Below are 11,959 nucleotides of genomic sequence, written 5' to 3'. Positions count from 1 at the left end.
CTATGGAGTAATTTTTTATCGCATGAGCGATATTTCACCTTTCTCTGCAAAGTTTAGTTTAAACTTTGGCAGTAGTACGGCATGATGCTTCCGTACAAAGTGATTTTTTGTACAGAGACTGTAACGGAGTGATCTTTTCGGCTGAAAACTAACCGCAAAATCATGCAAGAAACGTTAAAAAAAACATTAAATTTATAAATATTTTGCAATAACTCATACTGAGGTGTCCCAGCAGAGTGGTTAGCGCGCTAGACTTGAAATCCTGAGAACAGGGGTCAATGGTGTGACTGTAAGCTCAGCCATAGTCGACTCAGATCTAAATATGTACCTGGAGAAATCTAGGGGAAAAACACGGGGAGCGTCGGATAATTTGCCCCCAACCACGCATTGCACTCTCTACCGAAGGCAGAAAATCAGGAGATCGGTACCTGCGCAACACAGACCGATGGTCAGCATCCAAAAGTTTTTCTTTTAACTCAAATTAGATAGTTTATGTCTTTTCATTATTAAATCAAAATTGCTATAAGATGTCCAAAGAAAATTATTGCTATGCTGTTGCTTGTTGAGAGTTCAAACAAGAATATTTGTTTATTATATGTTTCGTGGGTTTCGACAGCTAGCCTTAGGAACTGCATTTTCTTACGGCTAAAACCGCTCCAACCCTCAAATAACGTTAAATTTTGCCACTAATTGTTAAGTAAATCGTTCGAAAATAATTTCTATACAGAAATTTACAGCACATATGATTAAAAGGAGATAAAATTACTCGTTTAACAAAAAAAAAAAAAAAAAAAAAAAAAAAAAAAAAAAAAACTAGGCTTCATAATATAAACAGTTGTCTATCATTAAAATAGATGCATGACATCGGAGCCGTTCAAGGGAAGGGGGGCAACCGGGTCAGCATCCCCGGGCACCACAGCTGGTGGAGAGCTTTGGCTTGGAGATTGCCCACTTTGATCAAATTTTTCACTTTGATTTGGCTTTTTTGTTTATATTTGAGTCAGGTGTGAGGCAGTAATTAATTTTTACCCGGGCACCATCAACCCTAGGATCGGCTCTGCATGACATGCATACATCGGTTCTCATTTGTTCCGAACTTGAGATCTTAAAGCAAGGGAACAAGTGTTTACCTTAGATTGACAATAAAACTAAAATCGATAATTTGGTATCCAGGCCGGCCCCCTTGGATCTACATTTAGAAGAGCAGCTTATTAATCAAGAAATTTACAAGTCTATAACTAAGGATACCAACAGTTCTCAGAGAAATCCATGAAGTAATGCAGATGGCACGATTGTACCTCACTGTGCACAGTGTACACCAATGGGATCATCACTAAAACTGTTACTTAAGAAAACATAATAAAATATTGCAGGTGAAGGAACGCAACTACTCTAATGTACTAATTCAGCCGTTCACACCCCCCCCCCCTTTTCGGAAAGCCGAAAATATAAGGTCATAAAGGCCAAAAATAATTCGTGCTCTAACCAAGGACAAAAACAGGAAAAAATTCCAAGAAGTCCAACCTTCCAGAACCAAATTAAAACTTCTCGTACAATTTCCAAGGAGTACAGGAAGTTCGTTATAAGCAGGGAGATGTTATCATACCATTATGTTTTATTTATTGGATTTCCCGGTTACCAGAATTAGCAAGCTGCTATCACAACTTTTTATAATATACCCGACAAACCCAGACCAATCCCGCCTGACCAATATAGCAAAATAGCAATGTCCCAAAAATAGCAAGCCCTTGCCCTGATTTGAGATCCCATGGAGCATCGGCCTACGTATCAAAGACATATTTTTATAGAAGACTAATTAACCATTTATTTTTTCAAATAAATCCGATTATTGATACTATAGTTGATAATTTAGTAGGTATCTAAAAACTATTCCTTGATCTTGGTATCAAGGTATCTTGGATCTTGGTATCTTTTATAAAATATTATCTTTCATAAAATACTATAGTTGATAATTTATTAGGTATCTAAAAAACTATTCTTTGATCTTATCTTTCATAAAATGGCGTGTCCTGCTTTTTTTTGTTGGGGGGGGGGGAGGTTATTTTTTTCGGAGGGGCGAGTACAAAGAAAACGCACAAAAAATTACTTATATACGTATTTTTATTAGGTTTCTTTACCTCCCAGACGGAAAGTTCGGGGGGAGGGAGGAAAAGGGTAAACCCGGTTAATCACCCTTCCTGTATACGGCCTTGATTTCATAGCATCTATTTTGATAGGAATTAAGTTTCTTCATGATTTTCTTAATGATGATGGTTACTCTTATGATAATTATACTGGTCAATTCCAATTAAAAATACGATCTATTCCATATAGTTAAACTTGTTCTGACGCTATATCGTAGTACTATCAACAGCCATTTTTTGCTCATGTTATTCTCGATTAACTCAATTTCACTATCTGAGTCTTTGTATTAATTGCATAAAGATTTTTCTCTTCTTCCTTAGGTATTTGCTAAGCTTAAACAGAATCTGTACTCATATTATTATTAAGTAGTCCATTTTTTCGCCCTTTTTTCTGACTAAAAAGCTCAACCTCACTTTCAGAATCACTTGTTTCATCTCTATACTGTCTTTGTATTAATTTCCCTCGAAATACTTTCCTTTTCTTCTTCGTGAAACCGCCATCAGAATCCGAATCATCCTCACTTGAATCATCTTGGAAAAGGGTATTATGATTCAATATGCGAAAGCCTTCACGCCGTCGGTTTACCCTACTCCGAACACAGCACATATAAAGGGCCAAGATAATCACAAAGGTTAACAGAATTAAAGAAACTGCAACAAGCATAAAAGCAAAACGAGGCATTCCAACAATTCGCTTATCTTTTTCAACAGACAATGTAAGTCGAGTCATCTCACCAGTATGTACGTTAATAGCCTAAAAAGATATATTGCATTAAGTCCATGTTATTTGTTTGTTAAAGAAGTAATTCTAGACACAAAATCGGTTCAATAATTTCTATATAATCAATCTACTCCCTCGAGCTTTTCAGGTTGTCTTTTTCAAGCAATAAGTTTCAGTAATTTTGATTCCCTTAAGTCCAACGAACGCTTCACTCCAAATTCATTGGCTTGATTAATATAATCCCCAAGGGCACAGATAAGTGGGATAGACAGGGAGCTGAACTATTTTTCAAGACTAAGAAAAAAATCAAAGCATTATTCTTTTCGGTTTCATAAAATCATAATATTTTCATTGCAAACAATTCTATCAGAAAAAAGGAAATAAGTTTCCACGGAGCTGGCCATAAAAATAAATAACAGGAATAGTGTTGAAAAAGGGACAAAAATAGGGAAATGTTGGTCAAGAAAAATAAAGAAATAAACAATTAAGTTTTCCTTTTACGAGCTTCCCTCTTCTTATATTTTTTGTCTAGACTAAGTTTAAAAAAAAGGACCAACATTAGACCGGACACTACCAATGGCGCCCATAAGCTGAATTTTAGGGGGGGGGGGGCTTAGCTGGTCTAATCGGCACTTCCAATGCTGTATAATAGAAATATCAAAACAAAAATATAAAATAAAAGGCAGCATCATTCAGCCAGTGGGAGGGGGGGGGGGGCTGGAGCCCCCCACCCAGCCACTGACGATTCCAACGACGGCCGTACTTTCTGAACCCTCTGATTGGCTCCAGATCGACCTTCACAGTCACGAGCCAGGACTTCTTTTGGCCTCCTGTTCTCTTTATCCATGCTGGTAGTGGTAGGCATCTGAGGCATCTTTTGATTCTATGGTCATCTTGTCTGCGCATTGTGTGACCATATCATATCAGTCTCCCCTGCTTGACAATATCAGAGACAAGTTGGCGATCCCCACATCTTCTCCAGACTTTGTCTTTAGAGATTGTATCTGAAAAGCGGAAGCCCAGGATATAACGCAGGCATTTAGGGTTGAATGAATTCAAGATGAATGCTTTGGCTGCTTTAAGTGACCACATTTAACATCCATAGAGGAGAACATAGAGCCATAGCTTCATACACTCGGAACTTCGTCTGTGTCAGAATTTCGCTCTGCTTCCAGAGAACCTGCCGTAGTTAAAGGAAGACGTTCCATTCTGACGATATGCGGCTCCGTACATATTCTTAAGATTCACCAGCAGGGTTTCCCATTGACCAAAGGTATTAAAACGACTCGACGTCTTCGATCTGACTACCATTTAGGGTCACAGGGGTTTCATACATCCCAACCACTCGCTTGGTATTCGTTTCCGGTAGACTTATTTGGAGGCCACTCGAGAGTGCCTTGTCTGCCATGTCAATGATAGGATGGTAGCTAGCCCACTTCTTGACGAGGGCGCAAATTCCGTCGCATCGCTTGAAACCGGGGATGCCGTAGCCAAACTTTTACTCTGTATCAAATTCATCATCATCATTACCGGTCGTTTCTTGGGGATAAGGTACACCACAAGGTCCCCAGTCTTCCGGTCACCCGTAGCGCGTCGGCCATAACCTTGCTCGGCATGGAGCTCAGAGATGTTTACAGCCTTTCACCGCCTTGAGGTGCGCTAACGGATTTCCTATGCTGCCAAGGGAGGGTGGGTAGAGCCTCATTGCCTGGAGCTCCACCACCGCCGTGGAAATTTCCAGACTTAGTTAGCCCCTTGATCCCACCTAGAGTCAGCGGTCGGCTTCTAGAAGAGGCTTTTTATGGGTAAGAAAGGACTGTTTCCAAATCGGTAGATTAAATTTAATAACAATGAAACTTGAAAAAGAGGAAGAAAAAAGCAAAATTTTCTCAATTAACACATAATTAACGGAAACACACAAAGAAGGAGAAAGAAGAAAGAGCCATGTTTTTGGGGATTGCAAACACAAGAACAATCCAATTTTATGGGGAAAAAAGGAAAAAACAAGGAAAAGTAAACTAAAAAAGAAGAAAAAAAGAATAATTTTGTCAATTAAAACAAGCAACAAACAGAAATATACAAAAAGGAGGAAGAAGTAAACAAAAAGAGAAATCTTCTCCTTTTCTTTTTTTTTATTTTCTCTGCTCTTTCTCTCTTTTTGTTTCAAGAAACAAAAAAAAAAAGTAAAGAAAAATAGTTAGATTTTCATCTACTAATTTGCCAAACTTGCGAATTTTTAAAAAGTCCAAGTTCAGTCTTAACAAGCCTGTTTCAAATTTTTAGGCTGTTTTTACCTTAGATAGATCGTAATATCCATAGCTGTAAACATTAAGCGTTATTTCTCCAGGAGATGTAAGAACTGAAAATTGCCCAAAACCACCAGTAGAAATGTTAGCAACAGAAACTTCACCAAGATAAACTTTAATGGCAGCATTTGTGATAGGATGACCTTCATTGCTTGATGCCACTCCTGTAAAGCAATAGGAAATAATTTCTTAAGCCACATTGTCTTTCCATTTGTAATTAAAATAAAATGAAAACATAATAATCGGTAAAAATTTAAATCAAGACAGGGAGAACGAGAAAATATGCGTACTAATAAAAGTCTAAATACTGCGGCTTCATCTTCGGAAGCCTTTATCAACCAAAAAAATAAAACAGAATACAAAAAGAAGAAAAAACGATAAAGGATTGAATTTCGAAATTCGTTTGAATTTATGCTTGATTCTGTTTAAAAAAAACAAATTTAGTTTTTCAGTGTATATATATATATATATATATATATATATATATCATTTTCTACAGTCTTGATCTGAAGTTTTCTTCGTTATTGTGTTTTCGTTTCATTTTAATTATGAAGCGACAGAAACGCAAGAGTGCAATGTATAAAAAGACATACAGGGACATCCACGGGCATAGATTTGAGGCGGACAACAACAGGCAAATTATATAAGCCTGTTTCCGCCTACCTATAAAAACAATATTAGCAAACTTTTGCTAGCGATTATTTTTCCGTGAACTAACAGACAATTTTTTCTAATAATTGTTAGCAGAATTCAAAACATTCCTGAAAAAAATTGCTGTTAGATTCTGAGCACAAAATTCAAGAAAAAAATCTGCAAATTCTTTCCTTCCCGCTATCTCTGACAGAAGAATCCTGCTTTGCATGGCCTCATAGTGGCATAAGGGTGGACCTTTCACGAGCTTTCTTAACTAAAACCGTGACTGCTAACAACGCTGCAGGGTGACCTAGAGGAGTGGCGCCCCTTGAGGATAATTTAGCCTAGTCGACGACACAGCATTTGAATTGGATTCTGATTAATGCTTGCATAAACAGAAAAAAAACTCGAGTAATATACCAATATAACTACTTGTTGGTAACTACCGGCCAATCACTAATATTTATTTTAAAAAAAGTTACTGTGTGACGCTACAAAACGGATACCTCAAGCGATTATTTCTCGTTGGGTTTCCGGTGCACATAAGAGAGTGCACCTTATTTTCTTTTTTTATGCCTGTTGTCCCAGAGGCTCTGCTGCTGGCTGGATAAATTTGTAAAAGGATTGTGCGATACGAAGAAGAAAGGGGAGTGGAGGGGGGGGGGGATTGAAAGGTGAAACCACCTAATATTATTTTTTAGTTTATTTGAAAAAGAGAATCCTTATTTTATCCCTTTATTTTCAATATTCACCTTCCTTTTTGTACTGACTAAAAGCAAACAGTTTATAATTTACACTCGTTGTTAAAAGTTCAGTAAAAAATCTGGGCTAAATAACAAACCGACCCAAAAGGAAAGATGAAATAAGGTCTTTTGTAGTTTTGAGCTATCAAGCTTTGAGCTGTCTGTATTAACAGTTGCCAGAAACTGATGAATGCCCAGAAACAGCGTTTTAAAAGATGCGCTGAAATATAGCTTTATGGTACATTCAATAGCCAACCTACTTTTACAAAGCTACGTCTCGATTATAAGACAAATCTTTTGTAACGTGTGTTTTGGGATAATTCCAGCTTGTGGCAAAATTTAGCCAGATACTACTTTTAATTTATAAATTATGTACATTTGTGCAAACTCGGTTGAAACGTTAGGAGAGATAAATCAAATGACTTTGCTGAAGAAGGAAGCAAGAGGTAGGAGTTCAAAACAATAAAAAACTACATTTCTTGGGCATAATTTTCAAATTTTACCCGGGCGGGTAGTTCAGACCAATCTCAATGGCATGAGGAATTTCCTAAATAATTTCCTGAATGTGCAAAATAAGTCAATTTTTAAGCCTATATAGCAAAACATTCCATTCATATGATACACAATGCCTTGAATCATGCCTAACCACCAGGCTATAGTATTAAAAAAGCTGCAAGTTCATCATGCATGAAGCAATTAGAAAGAATTTGCACACAATATATTCAAAAAAATAAGCTAAATGTATAAAAGAAATACATGATGTAAAACTCGAAATCACTGCTGTATCACTATTCCGATAGATCTTCCAACAAGAAGACAATTGGAAAGCCGAAGAAAGTGAAGAGGGATAAGATATAATACTTAGAAGATTATATATATATATATATATATATATATATATATATATATATATATATATATATATATGTGTGTGTATGTATACATATAGAGAGAAAGAGGGAGAAAGAAAAAAGTCGTAACTTGCATAGGAACAAACAAAATAATTTAAAACAACATCGCTTACGATTTCCTTGCATCTTCAAACAGTAAAATTTGGAAAAGTAAATATTTCAGTAAACCTACCTGAGATACCATTTAGATTGGTAGTGGCAATGGCTTTTAATGCTTGCTTCTGATCATCCCAAATTTTAATTAATTCATCTTGTTTAGGGGCAGCACAACATCCAAGATAAATCTCAATTCCAGGAACACCTAGGTTATCTAAACTCCATGTCTGAAATAAGAAAAATACATTATGTTTAAGGCAGATGATGGGCCAGGCAGTGATAAGGACGAATTACTAAAAATAGTACTATTTACCCCTCTGACATCCTACAAAAAAAAGAAGAACATTTTGCTTTCATTAATTCCCACACATGACTGTAGGTTCAACATGGATGAATATTAAGCAACAGTAAGATGTTTTTGTATGAGCCAGAGAGAACGTAGACGGGCCTAGGATTAAAATTGAGTGAATTCATTCGGATTCGTGGAACAGGATTAGGACAGATATTTCAACTAAAAAGCCTTAGATAAATTCGGAGACCACACTACCTTCCCATGGCGATAAATGAAAGTTCAAATTGGGATTAAATCCTTTTAATAGACAGTGATAAATTTCACAAAAAATACTAGATATTTCGGTCATATATGCAGTGACCGTCATAAGTAGTAATACTGAACTAAAACAATTACAGACAATAACTTATATATAAAGTAAAATTACTACATATTGTTTAATAATATTATTCTTTCCAAAGCAAAAACGGAAGCGAGTCTCCTTGACCTTCCTGGATCCGGTTCGTTAGCATGAATTGAACTAAAACTTGGACAGAGGTTAATCGTATTGGGTGAATTGAACTTCATTCTATCTAACTTTAATAAATTATCGTAAATAGAGTTCAAACCAAATTCACCCGTGTCTCTATCTAAAGCCATATTCTTGAATAAAATCTTCTTAATTTCTATAGTTTCGTAAGAATTTGGCTTTAAACCCCAGTCCCTAGAAATCAAAGAGACATTATCAAACAAAATAAAATGGTCTGGAAAATCAAATTGATATAAGCCTAAAAATCCCCTCTTTCTTTCCTAAAACCGAATTGTTCTTCATTTACATCATTACTTTAAATATTCTTCTGATTAAGACCAAGAAATGTCTTAATGTTTAGTATGTGATTGGTTGTTTGTGCTTAATCAGGCAGATACTTTTGCCTTCTAATCCTTAAATCTTAAAAACAACGTAAAGATTCATTTCTTTACATCTATTCTATTCAAGTTACTATTTATTTTCTATTTTAGGAGGCATTGTGCTCGCAGCAAGCCCTTGCAGGTTAGCTTTTGATATCCTGCTGATTGTTGGTTATATTTGATTTATTCTACTATTATCACTGCAACTACTACTAAATGAGCTGATGTTTCCAACCCCTGGGACAAAAGTCCTCAGAACCCCGAATAGGTCAAGTTAGAAATGCCTGAATTCTTAACTCAAAATGTCAATATTGTACTATCTACATTCAAGTTCAATATAGGTCAAATTAAAAAAAAATTAATAAAAAAACTTACGCGGCACCTAATATAATTCCTTGTTCACTGGTGCACATTTAGGCCCATTATAATATAATAATAAGACACTAGATACATATATAAATATAATAAGATACCTATTATCTTATTATAATAAGGTACATAATAAGATACATATATAATATATATATAATAAGACACTAGATACACCGTGGCCTTCCCTCGTTTTTAGTCTCCACATCGAACCACCATTAAGAAACAACAAAACTAGCACAAAATCCCCTCCACTCACATCCCTTGAAGGGTAAGTTTAAAATAAATTAAATAATTAATGTTGATATCAATCATTTTCAAAAATGAAAATAATAAAAGTGGATAAACAAATTTTTTTTGAACGTTTTTCGCCTGTTTTTGACATATTCTTTAATCTAAAAAAAAACACAAAGTAAATTTCGAAAGTCTATTTGTGTTGAAACATAAAGATGAATTTCAGCTGTCGAATAATAGCAAAATTGTCAACTTACATTGAAACATTAAAACTGTAGGACTGCAGAAAAATAACATATCGAAAACTTGCAGAGAAAATATAAACCTTAATAAGTATTTTTTTCGTTTTCAGAAACAGCAAAACATGAAAGGTTTATAATTCTAAAGAATAGAACTTATTAACTGTGCGGGTAAGATCTTATAGAATTCACAAAGATCCTTTTCCCTCCCCCTCCCCAAGGTGCTAGGTATGAGAATTTCCAATTCTACTAATTAAAATTAAGAAAGGGCAATAAGCATATGAGTGAATTTTCTGAAAATACAGAATTCCTAAAATAAGCCTATACCTGAAATAAAAATTATAATCCTGTGCAATTCGTTATAAAATAATTTGCTATCATAATTTTGGACTAAAAAAATTTATAAGAAATAGAAAAATGTTTAGGGACTATTCAGTCCCTGAAGTGTTCAAAAAGTGCAATCCTTGCATGATCTAAAAAAAAAAAAAAAGCTGAAATTGACTTCATGTTTCGTTTTATGAAACATTTGTTACAATTTCACATACAAAAGAAACATACTAGTTCCTTCAGTTTTTGGATTCGAATTACTTCAAAACTGGTCTAAACATCTACATTATAGGGAGGTGGGGAGGAGGTTACCTTGCGCACAAATATGTTTGAGATTCTAATTTTGTAGCTTATGAGTTAGCTTCAAGGTAGCTAAAACAAAAAACCTTTTCAATCACACCATCAAATAACGATTATTTGACAACCGAAGGCCGAGACCTAGTCTCTTGATTTTAAATTAAAATCAACGTTGGTGGACTGTGACAAAAAAGTTGAGAGCCATTGCTAATTGGAGAGAAAGCCAAGACAGGCAGTCTGAGGGAGAGGCAAAACTGGCATAAGCCTTTTTCTGTCTTAAAAGAAAATTCATACAAATTATAGCATAATATTAATTGAGACAGAGTACGAGAGAGGTATAGAAAGAAAGAAAGAAAGGAGGAGAAGAAGAAAAAATAAGAATAGCTTACCGTTAAAGAGGTATTGAAAGAAAGAAAGAAAGAAAGAAAGAAAGGAGGAGAAGAAGAAAAAATAAGAATAGCTTACCGTTAAAGAGGTATTGAAAGAAAGAAAGAAAGAAAGAAAGAAAAGAGGAGAAGAAGAAAAAATAAGAATAGCTTACCGTTAAAGAGGTATTGAAAGAAAGAAAGAAAGAAAGAAAGAAAGGAGGAGAAGAAGAAAAAATAAGAATAGCTTACCGTTAAAGAAGATTTCTGAACATGATGGCCTTCATGCCTTTTCATTCTTGTCGATTGACACTTGATCACATCTCCCGACAAGATTGAGGTTTTATTCAAATAAGCAAGAGTAATGACCTTAATTATTCCAGCTTGCATTTCAGCAGCTTCTGGAGGTCGCCGGACAGCCGTAAGGCCAGTATCCAGTAATACTTGGAAAGAAGCCGGATTATTTCTGCAATGATCCATCACGGATGTAGCTTCTTTTTTGTATCCATGGGAATGAGCGTCTCCACCTGAAATCATGGATAAAGACGGTTCAAAACAGTAAAGGCCTATATTGAAAAAAAATGTTCAAGGGGCTAAGATTTGCAGCTAATTGACACTTCGAAGGGTCCACACTTTTATACAGTACACGGTTCTCTGGAAGATCCTTTTAATATTTCTTTTTTATCTTTTAAATTACATTTTTGTTGGGGAAGGACTTTCTTTTCTCGGTATCCTCTAATGAGTTGCATAATTGTTCAATGTTGGTTTCCTTTCTTTAAAATTTGTTTTTTTTAAGTAAGTTTTTTTTATAATTTAAAATTTTGACAAAGAAATAAAGAAGAAGCCATGATGCTAATGACTTGAAACATTTGATAATCGGGTAAGACCCTGCTTTCGGTTCGTTTTAATTTAAAAAAAAGAAAATTTTTTGTCACAAAACCAAAATAAGAATAGTTGAAAGTTGTTTACGCTGGAAGGTTTTACTAAGAGGGTTTTAAAGGAAGGAAGCCCCCCCCCCTCTGAGACTGGTTCAAAGGACTTAGAAAAATGGAAAAATAATAACCTAAACAATCAAATATTTTTCCAAAATTAGAATTATTGATTTAAACAAAGCTATTAGAGGGCTAGAGTAAACTTAATATCTCTTCACATATTTACGGGCGGAGGTACATCATAGAGAATATACGGCTAAGCACATTTTTGAAATCTTAATAAAATATTTCTGGAGCGACTAGATTTACTGAAGAACTGAGACGATAGCCAATTAATTAACTCTGTCAACCGCTTGAGTCATTCAAACTTTCTATCAATCACCATCAATCGATTGACCCAAGCGCAAGCTAGAAAGCCTAGATTGTCAATCATGCTTGAGCCAATTGATTGAAACAGCTTTT

At 35.1% G+C, this 11,959-nt stretch overlaps 1 protein-coding gene across 1 annotated transcript in view; it reads right to left on the bottom strand.

Annotated features, from left to right (window-relative positions):
- Nucleotides 1–825: 825 nt before the first annotated feature.
- Nucleotides 826–11,959, bottom strand: part of LOC148945976 (carboxypeptidase D-like) — a 67,722-nt gene continuing 56,588 nt past the window's right edge. Inside the window, exons 15-18 of the mRNA XM_089097879.1 lie at nt 10,818–11,092; nt 7,631–7,781; nt 5,160–5,335; nt 826–2,898 (exon numbers count right to left, since the gene is read on the bottom strand). Coding sequence (XP_088954005.1) covers nt 2,479–2,898; nt 5,160–5,335; nt 7,631–7,781; nt 10,818–11,092 — 1,022 coding nt within the window. The 3' untranslated portion in view covers nt 826–2,478. The remainder of the gene's footprint in view (nt 2,899–5,159; nt 5,336–7,630; nt 7,782–10,817; nt 11,093–11,959) is intronic.

The sequence above is a fragment of the Artemia sp. Qi Xiang Cuo genome, chromosome 12 (assembly GCF_049724085.1).
Source record: "Artemia sp. Qi Xiang Cuo chromosome 12, ASM4972408v1, whole genome shotgun sequence".
NCBI classification, from domain to species: domain Eukaryota; kingdom Metazoa; phylum Arthropoda; class Branchiopoda; order Anostraca; family Artemiidae; genus Artemia; species Artemia sp. Qi Xiang Cuo.
The sequence above is the reverse complement of the archived record's forward strand: the minus strand, read 5'-3'. Positions and strand labels throughout refer to the sequence as shown.